Source organism: Vipera berus, assembly GCF_964194415.1.
Source record: "Vipera berus genome assembly, chromosome: 2".
Lineage (NCBI taxonomy): Eukaryota > Metazoa > Chordata > Lepidosauria > Squamata > Viperidae > Vipera > Vipera berus.
Genome location: NC_138203.1, coordinates 81,216,311 through 81,240,303, shown reverse-complemented (window position 1 = coordinate 81,240,303; position 23,993 = coordinate 81,216,311). Strand labels below are relative to the sequence as shown.

The 23,993-nt window shown below is 41.0% G+C and overlaps 1 protein-coding gene across 1 annotated transcript in view; it reads left to right on the top strand.

Annotated features, from left to right (window-relative positions):
• The window catches only part of SLC24A2 (solute carrier family 24 member 2), a gene marked incomplete at both ends in the record, with an annotated part of 62,849 nt that extends 55,261 nt beyond the window's left edge, over positions 1 to 7,588 (top strand). The window contains 3 exons of the mRNA XM_081321219.1: positions 1,803 to 1,892; positions 4,383 to 4,549; positions 7,339 to 7,588. Coding sequence (XP_081177345.1) covers positions 1,803 to 1,892; positions 4,383 to 4,549; positions 7,339 to 7,588 — 507 coding nt within the window. The remainder of the gene's footprint in view (positions 1 to 1,802; positions 1,893 to 4,382; positions 4,550 to 7,338) is intronic.
• Between the last annotated feature and the right edge of the window lie 16,405 nt (positions 7,589 to 23,993).

Below are 23,993 nucleotides of genomic sequence, written 5' to 3'. Positions count from 1 at the left end.
AGATTGCCTCATGCAGGAGCCAGTAGTCTCCAACCAATTAACTACAAACTGTGTGTTCTAGCCCATTGTACCCTTTACTGTTCCAGCTGTTAAATTTAATATCCTAACGTATATTTATATATTAAATTTGGAGACCACCATCTCACTCACAGAGCGACTTCACAGAATCTTGAGAAAACTATTTCCAAAATATTTTTATCATGGAATCACTGGACAATTCAGCTGTGAGTTTCTCTTTTCCTGTGACTTTCTCTCCTCCTGTGTCCACATTTCAGGTCAAATAGTTTAATTCACAGCCCAGACCTGAAAATGACCTAGGAGGAAAATTGTCCCCCAGAATTATTAAAGGAGAACGGCTGGACATTAGTCCTGGTTACCCATTTTAACACTTCAGCGTATTTTCTTATTGATTAGAACTACTCCATTGTTACCCGGTTCTATAAAAAGAAAAGAGATTAGCCCCTGCCAATGTAACTTTTACATTCCAACATGACTTTTAACCGTGCATCATTCATGCTGGGGGAACAACCTCTCTGCAGCTATCAATATTAAATAGGGATGAGGCAGGAAGTGTATTCTAGGCCCTCTGCTATTTATCCCAAGTATTAACTCAATCATACTGTACATGTACGTAAGCTGTCTATTAGGGACATTGCTTTTCAAATCACTCTAAATTTGGTCCCAGTCTCAGCAGTATGTGGCATCTTTTCAGATGTGTTTATGCCAGTCTCCTATCTTTCTTCTACTAGTGCTGAAATTGTGCTAGGACTTCATTCTGGTCAGGCTAGATGTATTGCTTTTCATTGGGGCATTTCAAAAGTCCTTGAGCTACATGCTCTTTTATTGTACTTTCTACAGGCTTTTAACCCATTCTGTCTAGAAATAATTATCTAGCAGAGAGTATTACTTATATTTGTCATTCTCCTGTGCAAGCATTGTTTACAGATAGCTTGCTGGGTTGGCCGATTTTGTGCCTCTGTAGGCACCATTCATCTTTTCCCACATATGAAAAAATTATATTAGTTGTTCTTATTTTAACCTTCCATTTTTCCTTTCAATTTGTGTCTAATTGTCGACTTTGTGATTACACAGTAATAAAGATATGAGTGGAACATGAATTTTGATTTCACTAGGTAAAAAGAAAGAAACTTGGCACAAGTAGTCACAAAACTTGGCAAATCACTCTGACTATTTATAAGTGATTTGATAATAGAGGAAACAAGGGGTATACAGTCACATCAAATTATTCTCAATAACAGGTGGGGGGAAATGTGAATTCCATATTGTGAATTATTACGAAAGGGATCAAAACTAAAATTGCCGGAATTTTATCAACAGTGGAAGAGATCCAGTTGCCAGATCTGTGTTTTGATGAGAAACCGAACAAAAAAGCTAATAAGAAATAGAACTGACAAATATAAATACTAGTTTATGCCCTTCCTTGAAGTTATTATATGGATTTCTCATTTTCTGACAAAATATTTCAGAACTGAATGAAAAGGATCTTGTTTATAGTTACTGAATGTAATCATAGCATACCAATAATAAATAGCTACTAAGTCAAAAAAAACTTACCTTTCCTAGGTATCTACCATAGTGACATAAGAAACTGAATTTTACCTAATGCATGCACTCCCAGGTAATATAGTACTTTTTATGGGTGGGATCCATGTTAATTCGATGAAATTTTGTTTGAAACTAATAAACCCAGCCACACTGTACTGTATATGCGATGTTCGTGGAAAGGCTTATGATATTACAGAATGAGTACACTGAACATTTTTATTATTATTCTCTTTCAGTCATCCAAAAGGTTTTTCCCTTTCACATTTTTTGGATCCATCTCCTGGATCGCTGTGTTTTCTTATCTAATGGTCTGGTGGGCACATCAGGTGAGCTATTTGATGGATTTGCTCTTATTTTTTGGCTTATATTTAATTAATTGCATTGATTGATTCAATAATTAATTGAAAATTATTTTAAATGTGAGTTGCCCAGAATCGCTTGGAGTTTTATTCATAAATGAATAAAAATTGTTTAAATATTTCACTAGATCACATGCTAATGCATTTTCTCCATTGACATTTTAAAAGACAGGCTTTTTAGTAACTTTAGTTTTCCACCTTGATAATTGGGTGTGCTATATATACAGAGGGAATGGGGATGTCAGGACGGAGAGCTGAAGCTGTTTCAAGACTACATTTTGCAATCCGAAATAAATTTCTTATAGTGTGGGAGGAACCAAACAGCAACATTCAGCTGTCTAAATAGAATAGAATAAGAAAGTTGGAAGGGACCCTGGAGGTCTTCTAGTCCAACCCCATGCTCAAGCAGGAAACCCTATACCATTTCAGACAAATGGTTGTCCAATCTCTTCTTAAAAACTTCCAATGTTGGAGCATTCACTGATTAATTGTTCTAACTGTCACGAAATTTCTAGTTAATTCTAGGTTGCTTTTCTCCTTGACTAGTTTCCATTCATTGCTTCTTGTCCTGCCTTCGGGCGCTTTGGAGAACAGCCTGACTCCCTCTTCTTTGTGGCAACCCCTGAGATATTGGAACAATGCTATCATGTTACCCCCGGTCCTTCTTTTCATTAAATTAGACATATCCAATTCCAGCAATTGTTCTTTGTATGTTTTAGCCTCCAGTCTCCTGGTCAATTTTGTTGCTCTTCTCTGGACTCTCTATCGAGTCTCAACATTGTGGTGACCAAAACGTAAATTAAACATTAAAACATTCAGAAATCTCATTACTACAATAAATTTTTTTAAAAATGGTAATTTTGGGACAATTGGAAGAAGTGCTAAGAAGAGATGAAATCAAATGAAATATTTGTTATAGTCATAGGCCAGGATAAGAAGAAGATAACAGGTTAAGACCAAATGTGCTGAGTACTTCAGAGACCGAATCCAAGAATCAGAGTTATTTTCTCCTTATTTACCCTCTTTATCTCTAAAGTTGGGACAGTCAGAACAGTGGCGTAGCGTGGGGGGTGCAGGGGGGGCCGGGCGCAACATCTGGGGGGGCGCGCTCGCACTCGCAGCTCTCTGCCCCTGCCTGGCTCACTCACTCTCTCTCACTGCAGTGCTGGCTGTGCGAATCCGATCCGAGCCGCCGGGTCGCCGCCCACTGTGGAGGGGGGGTGCCAGGCGTGCGGTGCGGTGCGGAGAGAGAGCGAGGGACTATCTGGGGGAGGGACAGTGCAGCGGCCGGGTGCTTGCCTCGGGTGCTGACAACCCACGCTACGCCACTGAGTCAGAAAAGGGCTCCCAAGGTGAACTTCAAACAACCCTTTTGGAAAGAAAGCAGCCCTTCAGACAACCAAGTCTTGACATATTCAGGACCACCCGCTTTTCAAACTAAATAAAATTAATGCAGAAAGGTACTTCAGAAGGGAATGATACAAGTAATAGAAACAAGTTTCTTTTGAAGCCTTTTGTATTATCGAAATTGCCCAGTGTTATAGTGCTATTGACATGCCTATTAGATGAACAAGGCATTCAGCTGAGGCATTCAGGTTCTGGACCAAGACTTTAACGCTCTTCATAATGCTTTGTCCCGTGGTAACGTAATGCAATTTGAGTTAATATGTCACTATTACCTTTGTTTTCAAAATGTGTTCCAGTTACATTCTATTTTTATATTGACATTCATCGTGATTTTCTGGAGTAAAGCACTTAAAAGTAGCCTAGATTAAACTAGATTTATTTTAACAAACTACGGTAACATTAAAGCAACACTGTTTTAAAAATCCTACAGTTTTGAAAACACAAAAGGAAAATCAGCAACAAAGAATAGGCAGGCTCTAATAAAACAACCCAACTAATTGTTAGCCACTGTTGGAGACTGAAACAAGATGACTAAGGAAGAATTTCACTGGATATGAAAAATGAGTAAATTATGAAACAGCAAATATAGCATTTTTATATACTTTTATGCATGGATCCCTAGTCTTTCTATACAGATATTTCTCAATTTACAATAGTTTGTTTGGTGACCATTCAAAGTTACAATAGCACTGAAAAAAGTGACTTATGACCATTTTTCACCCGACCGTTGCATCCCCGTGGTCACATGATCAAAATTCAGATGCCTGGCAACTGATTCATATTTATGACAGTTGCAGTGTCCCGGGGTCATGTGATCACCTCTTACAACCTTCTGACAAGCAAAGTCCATTGGGGAAGCCAGATTCACTTAACAACTGGGTTACTCAGCAGCTATTCACTTAACAAGGGTTGTGGCAAGAAAGGCTGTAAAATGGGGCAAAATTCACTTAACAAATGTCTCACTTAGCAACAGAAATTTGGGGCTCAATTGAGGTCGTAAGTCGAGGACTACCTGTATTTGGCAAATGATTTTGTACTTTTTCTATTTAGGTTGGAGAGACCATTGGGATCAGTGAAGAAATTATGGGCTTGACCATTTTAGCTGCTGGAACCTCTATCCCTGACCTAATCACCAGTGTCATTGTGGCACGAAAAGGACTTGGGGACATGGCAGTCTCTAGTTCTGTAGGAAGCAACATCTTTGATATCACTGTGGGGTAAGTACTACTGTATTGCTTTTAGCTCCTTATACATTTCATTCATTTACTTTTACTTTCAGGTGCCCAAGATCCAGTCAGCAAGGCTAAGGCTTCAAGGCACATTGCTTTGGTTCACAGGGAGGCCGTGAAATAAGGAAATGCTCAAGAGAACTCACAGCACACTGAGAATCTCTGTTAACCTACATGAACTTTAGTAATTACAGTTGCTTGAGCTTTACACGCTGAGAAATATAAACTCACTCTCTTATGCACTTGCGCAGCTACAAAAGTGTTAATGCGCAGAGTTGGGGAAGACACGAATGTACTCAGCAGATGGTGGTAGAAGCCTGCCCAACTGGAGATCTTCTGACCGAATCCTGTAGAGCTTTGCCTTTTATTTACTGCTAGTTGTGTTCCATCATGTATTACTTCATCTGTTCTTTCGTTGAAGATTAGGTTGCTGAGTCAAATGTGGCTTGTTGTACAGTAACTTTCTTACCTCTGGTTGCTATCATCCAATCCTTACCTAATTTCAAAGCTGACCTCCGTATCTTTTCAGACTGCTTGTTCTTCTCTGTGGTTGAATTTTGGTCATTACGTTCTATCCCCTTCTCCCAGCAAATGGTCGCATCCTGGAAAGAAAACAGCACAATTTACACACAAAGCAACCTAATGTCAGTGGTGGTAAGATGCAGCCTCCCATTTCGGTAGTTCTGGAAAGAGATGGGTCTTCAAGACTCTTTCGAAGATAGTCAGGATCAGATGCTTGCAGACCCTGGGAGAGTGTCATTCAAGTACAGCATCAGAGAAAGGCCATCTTGTGGACTGAGCAAGTGGACACGACTTAATAGACGGGATCCGAAGCATGCCAGCCTTCTTGGTTCTTCCCAAATGGCAGAGATGATTGGAGACAGGCAATTCCACCAGTATCCAAGCACTTACAGATGATCTGTAGCATGGTAGATGGATTATATGAGTGTACTGAGGCACACCCAAGACTGCATTCAGATCATCTGTAGCTCCCAAATGGCCTTTAAAGATGGGGGCATACTGCCTAGGGCAGGGGTAGGCAACGTCGGCTCTTTTATGACTCATGGACTTCAACTCCCAGAATTCCTGGCTCAGGAATTCTGGGAGTTGAAGTCCATGAGTCATAAAAGAGCCAAGGTTGCCTACCCCTGCCCTAGGGTTATTTCATCTGACTCTTAGTAATTTATTTAAATGTTAATCAAGTTATGGTAAACCATTATAACCTCATCTCGTGTTTCAGAGGTGAATAGTGTTCTCAAATTGTGAAAGAGCTATCCCATATTTTAGTCTGTCTTCTTGCTTTTGAGAGAGGGAGAAGGAGAGAGGGGGAGGGGGAAAGGCCACATTCTACATCACCGTGAGAGCTTGAACCCATCTCAGCCAGATAATCATAAGGACAGGATATGGATACAAGGAGCCAGTTTGGTCCAGTGGGGGGGAACCAGTTTGGGTCTAATGCTTAAAGGCTAGAAAGCAAGAAACTATGAGTTCTAGTCCTGCCTTAGCCAGGAAAGCCAGCTGGGAGACCTTGGGCCAGTCACTTTCTCTCATCCCAACCCACTTCACAGGGTTGTTGTGGAGAAAATAGGAGGAGGAAAGAGTATTAGAGCCTTTTTGGCCATCGCACCTGTCATCTGGAATATCACGTTCCCCCCAGATGAGATCTACACCCACTCTTTTGGCCTTCCAAAAGGCCCTGAAGACCTGGCACCCCAATGGAGGAGTAGCATCCTGGAGGTGGTTAATGGATTAGACAGAACCCACCTTTTCCCCATGCACACTTTTCTCTCTTCCTCTCCATCTTCATCAATTGAACTTTAGCTGAACTTTAAATTTATGCTCTTTATTTATTGCCTTAACGTTATATATGGTATTTTATATGTTTTATATGATATTTTTATTTAATAGCCAACTATAAGCCAACGGTAGTCATCTTGACAAGATGGGCAGCAAAGAAGATAAATAGATAAATAAATATTAGGCATGTTTGTTGCCGTGTGTGTGTGTACGTGTACATGTGTGTGTATATGTATATGCATATATGCATATATGTATGTATGTGTGTATATTATATGTATAAATAAGGTAAACCTAGCTGCATGGTGCTGCTGGAATTGTATTTTGCATTATCTGAAAGGCTGCATCTTTCCTACCCTTGCTTGCATACAACAAGGATGACTTTATTGTGTTGCCTAACCACCACAATAGAAATTGCATTGAAATATACTTCTACCTCCCAGAACTCAGCTACTGTTTATCTCTGAGAATAGCCACTAAGAACAGGGGTGTCAAACTCAATTTCATTGAGGGCTGCATCAGCATTGCGATTGCCCTCAGGGGGCCGGGTGGGTATGGTCTGGGTGGGTGTGGCTAGAGTGTGTACGGCCTACTGGGTGGGCATGGCCAGCTCTACATCGTTCGCATCAAGGGTGCCTATGGGGGCCTGGGCAGGAGTGGGACAGATCTGAGGGTCTCTGGCAGAAGGAGGGTCTCTGGGCCAGAGCCAAGGCAGTGGGGGCCGTTCCCTCACTGTTTCCAGGATGGCTTCGCGGGCCACATGAAACCACTTCGCGGGCCGGATCTGGCCCCCGGGCCTTGTGTTTGACATGTCTGCTTAAGAATAAGAACGTTGACCATTTCAATGCTGCTTGGTAGAAATATTTTAACCCGTCTGCTGCAGACATGTTGTAACGATTCTTCTAGTTGTCAATTATATATAAACCACCTTTCAATTAGCAGCAAAACTAGCTTTTACTGGCATTTTTTTCCTTCAACAGCCTTCCTCTGCCGTGGTTCATCTATGCTGTAATTAACAACCTCTCCGCAGTGGAAGTGAGCAGCAATGGGTTATTCTGCGCTATTGTTCTTCTCTTCATCATGCTTCTCTTTGTCATCCTCTCTATTGCATTCTGCAAATGGAAGATGAACAAGTTCCTAGGTTTCACCATGTTTGGGCTCTATTTTATATTCCTGATTGTCAGCGTCCTTCTGGAAGACAGGATTATTGTGTGCCCCGTGTCAGTCTAATAGGACGGAAATACTCCTTTGGGAACAGCAATCAAACAGGCGACAACTGAAGGGGAAAAAACGAAAAACAAATTGTATCTTTAGAACTGTCCAACTTAAAACAATAGAAAAAAAGAGGAACTGAAATCACACATGGACAAATGCAACCGATGCAGTAGCTGCCACCGAACAAAAATGACACGCAGAGTGAAAACTCACAACTTTAAATATGCTCCAAGAAGCTTTCACTGCTTATTTCTTGGAGATATGATACATCGTTTATAAGTATATTTAGCTTCTTGCATGGGATATACAGTGTGTGTGTGTGTGTGTGTGTGTGTGTATACACACACACACATATATATACACACACACATATATATATATACATATATATATGCATCTATAATAGAATATTATCTATCTTTGGAAACAGCAGTTCCTATTTAGGATTGTACATATTCATTTTAAGCCGATAGAAGAGTTATCCAGCACCGATAGCAGAAGCAGTATGACAAATAAGAGAAGGTGGTGGAATGATGCAGTTTGTACGTCACACATTTGAGACTCCTGAAGAATTTTATAACTGAGTTAATGCAAGCTGTGTTGGCTTTCCAGCATCTGAGAAGTGGCAACCAACAAGGTTATCATGGTGGCTCCGGTAACATTACTCACAAATTATGAGCATGAGATTTATTAATTATCTATGATCTATATCTTATCTATATCTTATCTTATCTTATCTATCTATCTATCTATCTATCTATCTATCTATCATCTATCATCACCACCTATCCTCAATAGTTCACAAAGATAAAACACAAATTTACAATTAAAACATCCCCAGTGGATTAAACTTCAAATATTTTCACACATTTTGTATTTTCAGATGACATTGCATTGCTGCAACATATGACTTATGTATAGAAGAAAAGGAACTTTCCCAGATCAGGTGGGAGAGGTTTTGTATTGTCACATGTACAATCCTTTTCAGCAGTTTGTAAAATAAGTTGCACATCATGAGGGATCAGAAAATCGAGCCGTGTTCCTGCCTGCCTTCATCTGTAAGCTTTCGCCTTACAGATATTTGCTGACTGGTTAGTTAGAGCTTGCTGGAAAGACCTCTGTTGTTCTGCAGGTTTTTTTTCCTCTCTCTCTCTATAGCCTGATTGTATCAGAAGGACATGGAAGATGCTTACTGAGAAAACCTTCATGTAAGGATCTGATGTCTCTTCTACAGCTACTAAGTGCAGCAATACTGTAATAATACTAAACCACTTCAAATGCTGTTTTCACAAATGTGTTTGCTTTGTCATCCCTAAGAGGCTATGAAGCTTTTGAAATAGAATTTTAAAACTGCTGTGTGATGGGTGCCGAGGCAAAACTGAATGTATTCTGTGGGTTTATTTTCTTTTGTTACTTGCAAAGCTTTGCAGTTCCATTTTTATTGTTTCTAAAGCTTTCGAAATGTGTGGGAAAATGGAATTGCTGAACTGAAGTTAGAATTTTCCAGGGCTGCTGCAAAGTGTTGAATGCAGCTCTGATTGTTAGATCAACAAATAAAATTCTGTCCTGCTCCTCTAGAAACGTCAGGAAGAGCAGCATTTCCAGTATCATAGAAGACCTAAAGAGGTTTGGTGTTTCTATGACCTTGCATTAAGTAGAATGGCTGAAACAGCAACTGCCTGCAAACAACATGCAGCGGTTGTCTTTGCTATAGTCTTGATCTTGTTCAAATGTAGTACAATTCCTATGAATCACGCATCACCAGTGTTCATCATGTATTAGGTCACCCATGCATAATAGAAATTCGGTACCTCACATCTTTGGGAAATTGCTTCAATGTTTTTGCTGTTTTGTTTGTCTTGTACTTGCACTTTTGTTCTCTACAGCACTTTTTAAAAACCTTCCATTGTATTCCATGTATAAATATGTGGATAGCAACCTAGTACTTCTTAGAAAAATCAAGTGTACGTGAAACAAATATGACTATTTTTAAAAAATTGTGGATGTTGAAATAATTAAGAAAGTTACCACAATAACTATTGCTATAATCTGCTGTCTCTTCCTTGAATGGGTATAATATTTGAGTGGTTGATTGACTGATGGAATAAGATAACCCCATCCCAACCTTATTACATGAAACAATTAAAAATACAATATTACAGAGATCCTACAGAACAAATGTCCAGAAAAAGAACTTCGGCCTCATCTGAATGAACGTCCCACAAAGGGCTCCACAACCACTCCAATCCAAGGCCTGGGTTTAAATACTTCTTCCAGTAGCGTCAGAGTGGGGACATACACATTTCTAGGGGAACCTTGTTCCACAGGATAGACACTATGTGTCTTTTCAGGTGATGTTATCTACTTGATGGCATGCTGGCTGGTTGTGTAAGACAGGTGGACACTACAGAAGAAGGATGGCCTCTCAAATAATCAACCTTTGTGCCATAAATAGATAGGTGATAATCGGCACCTATACTTGTCTGGAGATTTGAGATGTACAGCTGAGAATCACCAGCACTCTGAAGATGCCTGATGACAAACCAATGGATACGTTCCCTAGCAGCCTCATTCAACACACCTATCAGGAAATTTTAGATCTTAGATATTCTTGTAATGTCTGGTAGAGCTGAGTTATGATGAGTTTTTTCTGGTTTTGGCTTACCATGAAATCAGCCATGGTTTATAGCTTATTGTGTTTGTGCAAATCCAGCCTAATCCATGCTTAAGCAAATGCTGACTTGCTTAAAGTGAAGCCTAAGGCAGCCATGGTTAATAAGACCCAGAACTGTAACCTGAAATTGTATGCCTTCTTCTTCTTACTGGCAGTGTGTTTTAAATGCAGCCTCGTCATATGCAAGTTAATTTTTCCCCCTGATCTTGTAAGATTTACCTTGATGCTTTTCTCCCTCAACATCTGTCCGAATGCACAAAAGAAGTATCATTATGTTGTATATATATATATTTAGGCTAGGATTTAAAGAACTAATGGAACTAGCATCCAGTTAGGCTTCTCATACTACAGCCACAAATGTCAGATGAAAACTCTTTTGGACACCTTTAAACAATTTGAATCTTGGCATGACTTGGTCAACCCCATTTATACTCTCGAAGACCTTCAAATAACTTTTTCTCCTGTAGAATTCTTATTTAAGGCAACGAATCAGTAAGAAAACCCTAGAATTTTGCTCACAGATTTTTTTCTGTGAGGTAATGCCGGCAGTTTTTAGCTAGACCAGGACTAATGGAGCAAGATAGCTTTTCAAGAACCCCCTTTGCTGATGAAAGAACCACATTTACTAACGAATGTATTACTATAGCTATAGGTATATAGATATACCCCCACACACCTATACACATACATTGTTTTTATTCAATAGCTCTCTTGAGTATTGCTGCACATTTATGCCTACAATAAAAATGTGCAAAATATAAGTAGTTTCCGTTGCCAGAAGCCAAAGGCTTTAATTTCTTATGGATGAAAATTCACACACGACCAGGAGAAACTTCCAGAAGTAAGAGGATGGTGATGACTAAGAATGTGGGCTGCATGTCATAGAAAGGAAGGCTGGAGAAACATGGCACATTGGCAAATCAGTGAGCTTTGCAAAAACACCATTTGTGGAGACAACTGTGCAGGAAGCTACGGGGTGGGTGGTTCTTCCGAAAGGAACACTCAATTTGGAAGAGGCAGAGAACCTTTACAGGAACAAACAGCTCCAACATATTGCCAGTGTCTCCATGTAGGAGAACTGTCCCTTCCTTAAGTGCTGTTCCTTCCATGGTTTGTTTTCTATGGCTTTCATATCTTTAGCTGTTTCAGGCATGTTTTCCTGAAGAACTAAAAATCAAACAGTTGGGTGGGGACTTCAAAGTGGTACATCTATTGCCCAGCTACACCACTGTCGTAAGAGATAATAGAGGCATGCAAACTTATTAATTTAATTGACCTCCTGCTGCATATTTATCTGATTATATATTTGCCACCGCCTCCTTGGTTTTAATCCAGAATTAAGTGACCAGCCTTGGCTGCCTTTGGCTGATCTGAGAGCCGAGTGGCTCTTTCACTGTTTCAGGTTGCTGATCCCTGGCTTAGCCAGTGCTTCGATGAGAGATCAGCTTCGGTGAAGCAAACACTTGCCTAGCTTCTAACCTGGTGCTCCCCCAATGTTGAGAGAGGGGCACGTTGTTATCCAGTAACGGCAACATCACGAATTTATTGTGTTTTACCTAGGGCTTTTTTTTTTAATTGAAAGGAAAATACGCATTCATTTAGTGAAATTCTGGGAAGAGAGTTCTCAGTGTCCAACGGTAATGAAAGAAGCATGACGAATGCAACCTGCCTTTAGGAATTCCAAGCAGTTGTTGTTGGTTTTCCCCCTGGAAATTAGCTTGAGGTATTCAGTTAAATTTTTCAGGGCATGTACGTTCTCCCGCTCCTTTTGCCTAGGATCTTTACTCTTCCTCAAGCCATTAAGAAACATTAATGAAAGAACTGGAGTTCATATTATCCCCCACCAACAATTTACGTAAGAGATACTGAGTCCCACCTAGTATTCCTAAGGAAGGATGTTTGTGATCTATCGTGCGGCTGACCTAGGGGGACGGGGAAAAGAGATGCTGCCTAGGAAACGTATCAGAGAAGAGAGGCAGGAGCCCCCAGTGGTTTAACGGTCAGAGAAAGAAACTTAGGAAGAACTCGCCCTAACGGATCGAGCTGTTAAACATGGCAGCAGGATGCTTGTATTCTCAGGCTTGCAAGATTCTGTTACCGTAGCCTTACAATAAAATAGGATTAGTTCACGTAGCTGTGTTTCCTGTCTAGTTTACCTGGGAGGGCAAACACGATCTGACATCCTTTAAATAGCGTGACAGAAACCGAACCAAGAGATAATTCTGCCCCTGGAAAGTGTGTGTGTAGCGCTTGTTAATGAGGCCCTTTGAAATGCTATAATGAGTTTGAACCAGTTCCCACTGCTCTAACGTTCCAAAATACAGGGATTGTTATTGTTGATTAACTCAGTGCTACCGTAGGTCATAATCCTGTGCTTCATTACGTTGGAGTAATAAGCAAAGGAGAATTGACTTTGCATCAGTTGCAATATCTGACATCCAAAGTCTAGGATTAATGTTAACTAATTTAAGAAATCAGTCTAAGACGTCGTTTGGCTACATTTTTAATGCCAAGACAATCTATAGACAGTTGGTTTTTTTTAATTGCCTTGCTGAATCAAATAAAAAATCTTTAAAAACTAAAGAGATTTTCTGAAAAGCTTCCGTGGGCAATCCCCAAATATCGCTGATGTTTTAGTTTGAATAAAACTGCTTGCATCCCAGTTGAAATCATACATACATACACATATACATACGTAGATAATTATATTAACCCAGAATTTGGGGTGGAATAAGGAATTACATGTCTGTTCTTAAAACCAGTAGACTTTCCCCAAGCAAATACCCTATGGCAGGGGTAGGCAACCTCAGCTCTTTTATGACTCATGGACTTCAACTCCCAGAATTCCTAAGTCAGCATAGCTCAGGAATTCTGGGAGTTGAAGTCCATGAATCATAAAAGAGCCGAGGTTGCCTACCCCTGCCCTATGGATTTCATTGGAAGGACCACTTCCCTGGGTTAATAAAGAGGTGTGTGATGAAACACTCCAAATGACAATCTTAAAGCCCAAGGGAATTTAACATAAGGGAAAACGTTTATTTGAAGCTATGGATTGATTTGAAGCTATGGATCTTAAAATATATGGTATCCCCAGATATTGATTTTATTATTTGTGTTTACTGTTAGATATTATATGAAAATAGTACAACAGAATTATTATTTTCCCCCCCACAAAGCAGGGTTGTATAGTGTAAAAATGCTTGATATATAAATATATCACCATCTTCTGAATGTATGGCTATAAATGCTGGATTTTAATCACTGTGGTTTGCGTTCAGTTTTTCCACACTCCTGCTTTTGTATTCCTGGCCACCGTGTCTCATCAGGCACTCTGTGTAACTTAAAATCTCTTAAGTACAATAAATAAATGAATTCATTTTTTAAAAGGGAATGATTTAAACAAGGCTTTGTTTTTCTTTTCCTTGTCTCAGTTCAAACAGAATAGCAATGGGAAGGAGAGAGGGGGCTGACTCTTGCAGGAGGCACCCGCCTTTTTTGTGGCGTGCAATTCTGCCCTCCGCTCTTAGGTCATGGAGAACGTAGAGAAGATTGAAATCTGCAGAGGACCAATTACCAATAGCCAAGTTGGCCCTTGATATTTTTAGATAAAAGCCGCTTAGCAGCGAGAGCGGAACTGTGCTCTCTAAATCAGACAGTCCTGAAACATCCCCCGAGTTGATGCTCAGTAACCACTTTGTGACATAAATAGCTTAATGCAGAGATTTTTTTTTAAGGCTCACGGGGAATATTATGCCATTTTCAAAGATTTACAGTTCTAGGTAAACAACAGGCTGGGTTGGACTATGCCTCCCAGCCAGGCATTGTCCTTGCCACCCAACAAAAATAGCTCATTAGCATAAGGCAGCAAACAAAAATAGCTCATTAGCATAAGATGGCCTTAACATCGGCTGTCATTAGGCTTATGTCATGACAGGCACCCTACCCCAAGCCTTCAGAGAGGGTGGAGGTCAGCCACAGAATCTCCTCTACTCAAGCCTGTTACCGAACGGAACCAGGTAGGCAGGAACTGTGGTCTTCTACAGGTGGTTGTAGAGGGAAGTGGTTCTTGAAGGACCAAGTGAGTACAGGACCTAGAGCAGGGCTTTTCAACCTTTTCACCCATTGTACCACTTTTAGGATATGGCAACATCCGAGTACCACCAGTCGCCTAGCAAGGTGTCAAAACCTTGATGACCAAAAAAAAAGAAGAAAAAAGTGATGAAGTACAGGTAGTCCTCGACTTACAACAGTTCACTTAGTGACTGTTTGAAGTTACAATAGCACTGAAAAAAGTGCCCCCCAAGCCACAGCCGAGCAAGACACCTGCCTGTGAGCAATTCTGTTGAGGATTGGCAGCGGGGGTGAGGTGGGGTGGTGTTTGGTTTTTATTCCCCCCCATCTGCTGAGTGGTTGCAGCAGGTTTTAGTCACTTCACATGACCCTGGGACACTGTGACCATCATAAATATGAATCAGTTGCCAAGCATCTGAATGTAAATCACAAGACCCTGGAGATGCTGCAACATTCCAGATGATCGGCACTTCTTCTGGGCTCCGAAGTGCCAGGATCAGTGCCGAGCTCCAACTGGAGACTGGCGCTAATCCTGGCGCTTCCGCTGAGCCCTGACAGCCCTGCAGCTCCAGCCGTCTCTCGCTCAGGCTTTTGCGGTGCTGCTACCGGTTCAGCTCATTCCCCTCCCCCACTACTTTTCTAGGATGGTCGCGTACCACCTGTCAGGTGCCAATGTACCACAGGTGGTACCCGTACCACTGGTTGAAAAGCCCTGACCTAGAGCAGCATTGGCTGCAGCTTGTTTATGTACACTTCAGCAAAGTCCTGGTTTTCAGTTTTGGACCTCCTTAAACCTCTCCCAAAGCCTGCAACATGCTTGACTAGATGAGGTCATACAAGGTAGCCCTTGACTTGCAACCAGAATTGAGCCCAAGAGAGACAGTTGTTAAATGAGTGTTGCTCTGTTTTATGACCTTTCTTACCACCCTGGTTAAGTGAATCACTTCAGTTGTTACGTTAGTAACTCATTTGTAAAGTGAACCTGGCATTCCTATTGACTTTGCTGGTCAGAAGGTTGCAAAGGGTGACCCTGGGTACCGTTGCAACTTGAAATGGTCACTGAATAAAGAGTTGCAAATTGAGGACTACCTATAACCCAAAGACTGCAACGTATTTGGAGCATACATTTTAGTAAATTACAGAAGCTATGTTTGCAGCTGTGAAATTTAATCCGGAAGTGTGATCTATCTTGTAAACTCTGACGTCTTTTAGCTGTCTTAGCAGTTATTTTTATGTTTGCTTTCCTGGGAAAAAAATGCTGTGACATGCAGTACATGCTACAGTAACCCAGGGGCAAAATTTTAAGTATTCCCATTGCTCAAGCAGCATCTGCTTAGGTTACTACCATCAGTTTAAGTCACTAGTGGAAAATCTGATTAACTTTCTTATTGCAAACCCCAAATAGACAATAGCCACATTTCTTGCATGAAAACAGCGGCCCCCAATCTTTTGGGCACCAGGGGTGAGTTCTGTGGAGAGAGGTTTTTCTGCGGACTGGAGGGCGGCGTGGTTTTGTGTGCTGCCTGCATCCCACGGATGGGGCTTCGCTTGTTTGGGCAGACCGGTTTCTAACATGCCATGGACCCCTGCATTAAAAGACTTGATTAAGCAGCCATGTATTTAAAGGTAGCCCTTATAACCCAGATTTCTGGCTTCCAAACCTGAATCCTACCACTTCCAATATCTGGAAACAAGGATATATAACGTACCCTCAAGCCTATGTTGCCAAGTCCAATGTCTGCCCATTGCAGATTCAGAAGAAATGTAAACACCAAGGTCAGTTCATGTGGCACAGAGAACTGGGTTAAAACATCATGACTCACTGAATCATCACTTTTTATTTATTTCCTAGCCATCACTTTGACAAATACGCATTCTGGACAAATAGCACCCGACTTGACTTACCTCTCACCAGATGTGTTGAAACAGCTGTTCTGGATGTAATCATGTTGTGACTAAATCTAACATAATTTTTAGAACCTTATTTTATTTAGAAAACCTTGGGAGTAGTACCTTAAAACATTGGAATTTGTTGTTCTTTTCACCAAAATATACCTAATAGTCCATTTTCTGTTGCTTTTTAATAAGACTGGATTGATTGGTGTGGCAGAACATGGCAGGCCTAGTAATTTTGATGCAGGAATGTTAAACAAGTTTCTCTGCGTAGCCTTAAATGTCTTAGAAGAGCCTTAGACTTTGGAAAGGACATCTCCATCTACTAGTTTCAAAGGAGAATGCAATCTTGGGACACTGAGCCTGACAATTTATTTATTTATTTATTTATTTGACTTGTATACCGCCCTTCTCCCTAAGGACTCAGGGCGGTGAACAGTGACATAAATAACAGAATGCACAAATAGTTATCTTAAAACAATAATTAAAACAGAACCCGTCAGACCAGACCGGATTGCTTAAACAGATATGTTTTTAGGTCGCGTCGGAAGGAGCGAAGGTCGGGAGCCATCCAGAGCTCAACCGGTAAACGGTTCCATAGGTCAGGCGCGCTCACAGAGAACGCCCTCCCTCTGGGAGCTACCAGACGGCATTCTCCGAACAGCGGCACCCTTACGAGACCCTCTCTGTGGGAGCGCAGTGGACGGAGGGACGTTGACGCTGGCAGCAGGTGATTCCTAAGGTACTCCGGACCAATGCCATGTAGGGCTTTGAAAACCATTACCAGCACCTTGAATCTTACCCGGAGAATCTACTACTACCATGTTTCCCCAAAAGTAAGGCCTACACCCAACAATAAGCCCTAGCTTGATATTTGGGGGTGGGCGTAATATAAGCCCTATCCCAAAAATAAGCCCTAGTTTTGGGGCGAGGCAAACACCTAAAAAACAAGTGAGAGTGGAGGTGTGGATCTGCCCCATGTGCCCCGCACCCGCTTCCCTTGCAGCCAGGCCTTTCCTTGCCGGCCCACTACTTCTGAGGCCTCTTCTGCAGCCAGGCCTGCATTTCTGTCACAGGACTTTCTGGAAGGCCTGTGCAGCCAAGAACTGAGCTATGGATTGCAAGCCCGAATGCAGCTGCAGAACTTTGGCCCCAGAAGAAGTGGACTGGCTAGGTGGGCTGTTGGTGCTGAAGGTGAGGTAAGGCCTACCCCGAAAATAAGATCTGGTGCCTCTCTTGGAGGCAAAAGATAATAATAACACCCAGTCTTATTTTCGGGGAAACATGGTACTCTGAAAAGAGTGGTACCAAAACCACTCATGTGAAAGCTTCAAATGTTTTCAGAGTTCCTCATTTAGGCAAGAGCCTTTGTCCTTACTGCAACACTTTCATCCATACATATGGTTACAAACAAGGTTTCTGCTAAAGAATGCTCAAATTACATAGTCCTCACTTAGCGACAACAATTAGGACCAGCAACTTTGCTACTAAGTGAATCAGTCACCAAGTGAAACATCAAATGCCCATGATGGGCTTACAATCTCACTTCTGCCGCTGTTGTGAAGCGAATCAATACAAGTCATTAAATGAGGCACCACATGACTGTGCCATGTGATTTTACTGCCTGCTTCTCCATTGACTCTGCTTGTCAGAAGCCAGAATGTGAAATGTGCAAAGAAACAGTTACGTGACCACGGGACACCGCAATAAGGGTAGATGCCTGCCAGTTGCAAAGTGCCCTAATGTCAGTCACATGAGCATAGCTAGGCTGTGACAGTCATAAATGTGAGAACTGATTGTAAAATTACTTTTTCAGTGCCTTCGTAATTTTGAATGGTCATTAAACAGGACAGCTGTTAAGCGAAGTCTATCTGTATTCACATAGGGGAGCCCTTCGTCCAGGCCTGCTTCACTCATAAGACTGTCCAGAATATTGACTTCAATTTGCCACCATGTCCTAAAACGAGAGGCAGAGAAAGTTGTCCAGCTGGAAATGTTTATTTTTAGTACCATTTGTTTTAAATGGGAGGGGGAAGATAATGTAAAATCTCACAGGCCGATGAATTACCTGGTTGAGTAATGAAACATCAGAAAGAAAACAACCAAGTTCAGACAGCACTGCAAACTCCTTCATCTTTCTAATATTCGTCCTGGATCCTTCCAGTCTATTCAGGTGAGTTCTTAGCCAAGAACCCATTTCTCCAGTTTTTTTTAAATCCCATTTATATCCTGCCTTTCTCCGAAGACTCAGGGTGGCTTACAATTTAAAGCACAAATCAATGTGCTTAGCAATAGTCTTCATTCTATGTATATGCCTGCTTATCAGTTCAGCACAAAAGGAGCAAATTGGAAGACAAGATACTTTGCAATTCCCTGCCACAAATTTAGAAATGCAGAACTCAAGAAACTATCTGCCAACCCTGAAACAAAAGGCAGCTGTGTAGGGTGAGTCACAGAATGGTAGAGTTGGAAGGGACCTTGGAGGTCTTCTAGTCCAACCCTCTACTCAGCCAGGAAGCCAGGTTTCCTTTCCAAGTTTCAGGCAGGAAACCAAGTAGTCTTGAACATGGAGAAATTTTTCATAAGAAACTCTCTTAATGAAGGCAAGAATGAAATCAAATAATTTAACTATCAAGTAGATCTTGTTTTTAATATGAAAAAAGAGCACGGGAAGGCAGCCACAGAAAATGTTCTATATTTCATAAGTCTTAACTAAACTAGCTGCTTAATATCCACTTGCTGTGTCTGAGCACACAAAGTATATTGCAGAGATGGTACTTGGAGAGAGGCCATGTGGGCCACCTGGTTGGATGTTGATAGGCAGACCCACTTGCCTCACTTGATCTTTTGTTTTCTCCGTTGTTTTTTTTAGAAAACAAAGGACAACAGAAAACCATCTTGTTTGAAGGAAGAGATAGTTGCTTTGTCCAGTGCTCTGTTTCTGCCATTTTAGGATTAGCCAGCAAATCAGAACTGATCTAGCGGGCAAAACCATCTTCCTAACGACTCCTGGCAGAATGAAAGGCCGTCTAGTTTGCAGCAATTGTGCGATTGCATAAATGGGATTACACGGGAGAGGATTTGTTGGGAAACAAAAGCTACATTCCATTTATTCGGGCCTTTCAGCATGGGGTCATTTAGATATGCTTTAGGGGGTATGTCAGCCCATTCCAAACTATGAATTTGTCACACGGCTACATTATCTATGAGTGACAGGTGCCAACTTTGGAACGAACTGCTTTATCTCGCTAATATTTAGTTACCACTTTGGGTTAAGTAGCGCTGGGACATATGTGCATTATCCTATAGTGCAGAATGCTTTTCTCCTCTGGCGTTATTTCATTCACATGTAAATGATATGCTAATACAGATCAGAGCAATGCCGTTAGTGAATGCAATATACATCCTACTAAATCAGAGCTGTTATCTCCCAGGCACATAGATACGGGATTGCAGCTTTTTAAAAAAAATGTATTAAAATGCTCACATTTTATAGTCATTGTCATAACTTCACTAAAAGAATGGACCAGTCAGATCTACGTTCTTTCAAAAAGGGTTGACTTGCACTTTTCAGCTCTTCCTGCAAAGTGCATTTCATTTACTGACCCAGCAGATCTTATAAAAGTCTATTCTAAATTAGAATTAAAAAGCCTGGAATTGCTTTACCATTTCTTTGGCTACCATCAAACTGATGCAAGGTACATTACTTTCAGCCATTTACGGAAGGGCAATGACCTCATTTTGCAAATCAGTACAGAAAAATCAGTTTCTTCTGTACAAAAACCACTTCACTCATTTTGCCATTCACAGTAAAGTAAATGATGTTGGATAGCTACCATTCAGCCCTTAGCTTCAGGATTTGGTAGTGTTCAAATATGGAGAGGTTCTGACACTCCATGCAGAGGTCTTCAAACTCGGCCCTTTTATGACTCATGGACTTCAACTCCCAGAATTCCTCAGCCAGGCACACTGGCTGAGGAATTCTGGGAATTGAAGTCCATGAGTCATAAAAGGGCCGAGTTTGAAGACCCCTGCAAGTATCAGAAAAAAGATATATTTAAGCAAGAATATACACGCAAAGAGTCACAAGTTCTGAGTAGGGTTAATGTGCGAATTGTTTCCTAATACGTGTATATGTATATATAGACGGTTTTTGTGCTGATTGTACTCAGCCAAGATAATCCTTAAATTGCATTCATTAACACTGAAAAATTTAAATTTAGCTCAACACTGCCCTCTCGTGTAACTGCTTCCTTCCCACACAAAGGCCAGAAGCAGCAAACGCAGATTTTTTTGGACATCTGAATGCTAACATTGAGTGCGATACTCATTCATGTGCCACTAATAGACCACCCGTCCCACCAAAAGCTTATTTTGTAAAGAGGACGAGTCAGGCAATATGATCAAGAACGCACATCACACATCACAGGCAGGAGGCTGAAAGGACACAAAGTACAGGCAGTCCTCGACTTACAACAGTTCCATTTAGTGACCTTTCGACGTTACGACGACACTGGAAAAAAAATGACAATTTTTCACACTTATGACCACTGCAGCATCCCCATGAACATGTGATTTACATTTGGATGCTTGACAACAGGTTCACGTGACGGCGGCAGTGTCCCGGGGCCATACGATCCCCTTTTGGAACTTTCCGACAAGCAAAGTCAATGGGGAAACCAGATTGACTTAACAACTGCGTTACTAACTTAACAACTGCGGTGATCCACTTAACAAACATGGTGAGAAAAGTCGTAAAATGAGGCAAAACTCACATATGTAATTTTTCACTTAGCAACATAAATTCGGGGCTCAGTTGTGGTTGTACATTGAGGACTACCTATATTGCAAAGATGACCTCTAGAGTCTAGAGCGGGGGTGTCAAACTCGCAACGTCACATTACACGTCGTGACATATCGCGACTTGTCATTGCCGGCAATGGGGTGGGTGCGGTTTCGCCATGACGCACCCGCCCTGCGGGCCGGCAGTTTGGCACCCCTGGTCTAGAGTGTCATAGCGCCCTGGGGCTTCAGGTGGAGGATATACATTTGTGAAGAGAGAAACGCAGGGAGAGGGACGCCCGATTTAAAACAGCCTCGACGGACTTTATCAAATGGTGATCAAACAGCACCTGTTGCACTTAAGGAGCAAACAAGGTTGCCAAAAAGGAGCGCAGCATGTCACCTTTTCAAACAGAAGAGTTTGTTCACAGCTGCCAAAGATAACAGCCCTTTCACCGTTTCGGTCCTTTCCTGCATAGCAATGCAGTGTCAATGCCCCAAAGGAAGAACACAGCCTGACCCTCTCCAGTCCTGAAAATAGAATGACTGTGGCAAAAGAGAGACAGTACCAACGCTAATGTACACCTTAGGTGCAGTCCCAAAACACCTGAAACACCACTTGAACATCATTAGCATTGACAAAGTCACCACTGGTCGATTACAAAAGGCAGCTTTACTTGGAAGAGTTTAGCCCCCGTGACGTAACTTTTAACATTAGCAAAACAAAAAACAAAAAACATCTGCTTATCTCAGATTCTTGGGAACGACTCAATAGGTGAATAATTTCTTGAAATTTATACGCCGCCTGATTCCCAGGACTCTAGAATGGTTTACAAATTGCGAAAAACATTTAAAAACGAGAGAAACAGATAGCAGGGATAAGAAATGTAAGATTTGGCAAACTTTGGGGGTGTAAGACATAAAAAAGACTCTTTAAACGGCTATATCCCATATGCTGAAAATTCTGTGCCCAGAAAAACATATTATATGATGATGATAACGATATCCATCAGATACCATCACGAACAGACCCTCAATATCGATAGGAATAGCATACATTAAGTACAGGCGGTCCTTGACTTACAACTCCAATTCTGCCCAAAATTCCTGTTGTTAAGTGAGACCTTTGTGAAGTGAGTTTTGCCCTATTTTATGATTTTTCTTGCCGCAGTTTTTAAGTGAATCACTGCAGTTGATAAGCGAGTAACCAGGTTAAGTGAATCTGACTTCCCCGTTGACTTTGCTTGTCAGAAGATTGGAAAAGGTGATCACATCACATCTCTTTCTCTCTCTCTCACACACACACACGCATATCCCGGGACACTGCAACAGCCGGAAGTATGAACCAGTTGCCAAGCGTCTGAATTTTGATCACAAAATCACGGGGATGCTTTCAAAGGTTGTAACTGTGAAAAACTCACTTTTCTCAGTGCTGTTGTAACTTTCAACGGTTACTAAATCACACTTAATTTTGAGCCTGCAGTTGGATTTCATCCCCATTTTTATACTACGAACGGTATAAAAATGGGGATGCAATCCAACTGCAGGCTTGAAATTAAGTGTGATTATAACAGAGATCTATCTGCCTGCCTTTTCCCCTGCAGATTTCAAACGTTCTCAAAGCCAGGCTGTGTTGAGCAAGAGGAACAAAATTCTATTACCAGAATTGAAGATGTTTCTTGGATGAGAAATGAAACATCTTCAAGAAAAAACAAAAGTCCAGTTGCCTTTTGGAAAAGTACCTTTGGGACAATCACGACCCGGATGACTGAGACTCTCCACAGAGGAACAAAATTCTGCTACCTGAACAAATCCCTAATTGGGATTTTATCCCAATTGCTTTTAAAAAGGAAATCTTCAAATCAAACCAAAACTGAAGAGATTTCTAGCCTTCAAAGTTGCATAAAGATACTTTAAAGAACCTTTAAATGGCACTATTTCCTTCCATTTGTTCTACATGTGTTAACCCATCTCCCTTGTATTTTAAGAAATCCTTCATAGATCCACATCCCGTAAAAAAAAATCACAATAATAAAAGTTATTACTTGCTCTAAATATATTTATAATTTATTACAATCACTGTTCCAAGACATATCCAATTTTAGGGCAAAAAGTTTCCTTATCCATTTAGTAGCCCTGCCTGTTTTCTCTACATACGGGTGTGAACTCTGCCAAAATACCCTATTTCCATGATGAGAGCAGCAACTACCATTTGCCTTATACAAGGCAAACCGCCATGGAAGATGAGAAGAGGAATTGCACATATCTCCAGTTCTCTACATCTGTGGTTTCCAAAGTGGTATGCCTACATCCCAGAGGTGTGCAAAATCATGTACTGAGGTTCAGGAAGAAAATATTAAAATATCCATTTGCATTTATTTTTATCCAAAAATAGAAAATTAATCTATTCTAAGAGTATGCAAAATGTACCAGGGCCTATGTTTTATATGGTACGTATTGTTCCGAAGTGCATGGATATCACTGAGAAATCAATAAGCATATATTGGGAGGGCATGATCGAAAATGTTTTATTGATAAGGGTACAGATTTTTAAAAGTTTGGAGACCGCTCCTCTAGATCATTGCTTCCTATTTCAACACTCACTTTTAAGAAAGGAAGTACTTTTATTACAGTACAGCAGTGAAGAATGAATGAAGCCACTTGTTCATCAGAACAGAAAGCAGAGTGGATCTTTGCATAAAAGGTTATCAAAAAAAATCATCAAGATACCAATCTTGAGGTCCTAATCAAGTGGTTACATCCCAGAGAAAGTTTGTCACCATTATGTATAAAGAAACACAGCGCAGATGCTTTCAGACATATTAATATACCTGAGAATGATTGAATCTAACCTTTAAAAAAAAACACAAGAAACCACATGAAAAGGTTTCTCAGCATCGTAATATATGTCTCCACATATATTGCTATACACAAAAGATTTAAAATAAATAACTGCACAGTTGCAACTAAAGCCCAGAAAATTCATATTTCCCCCCCCCC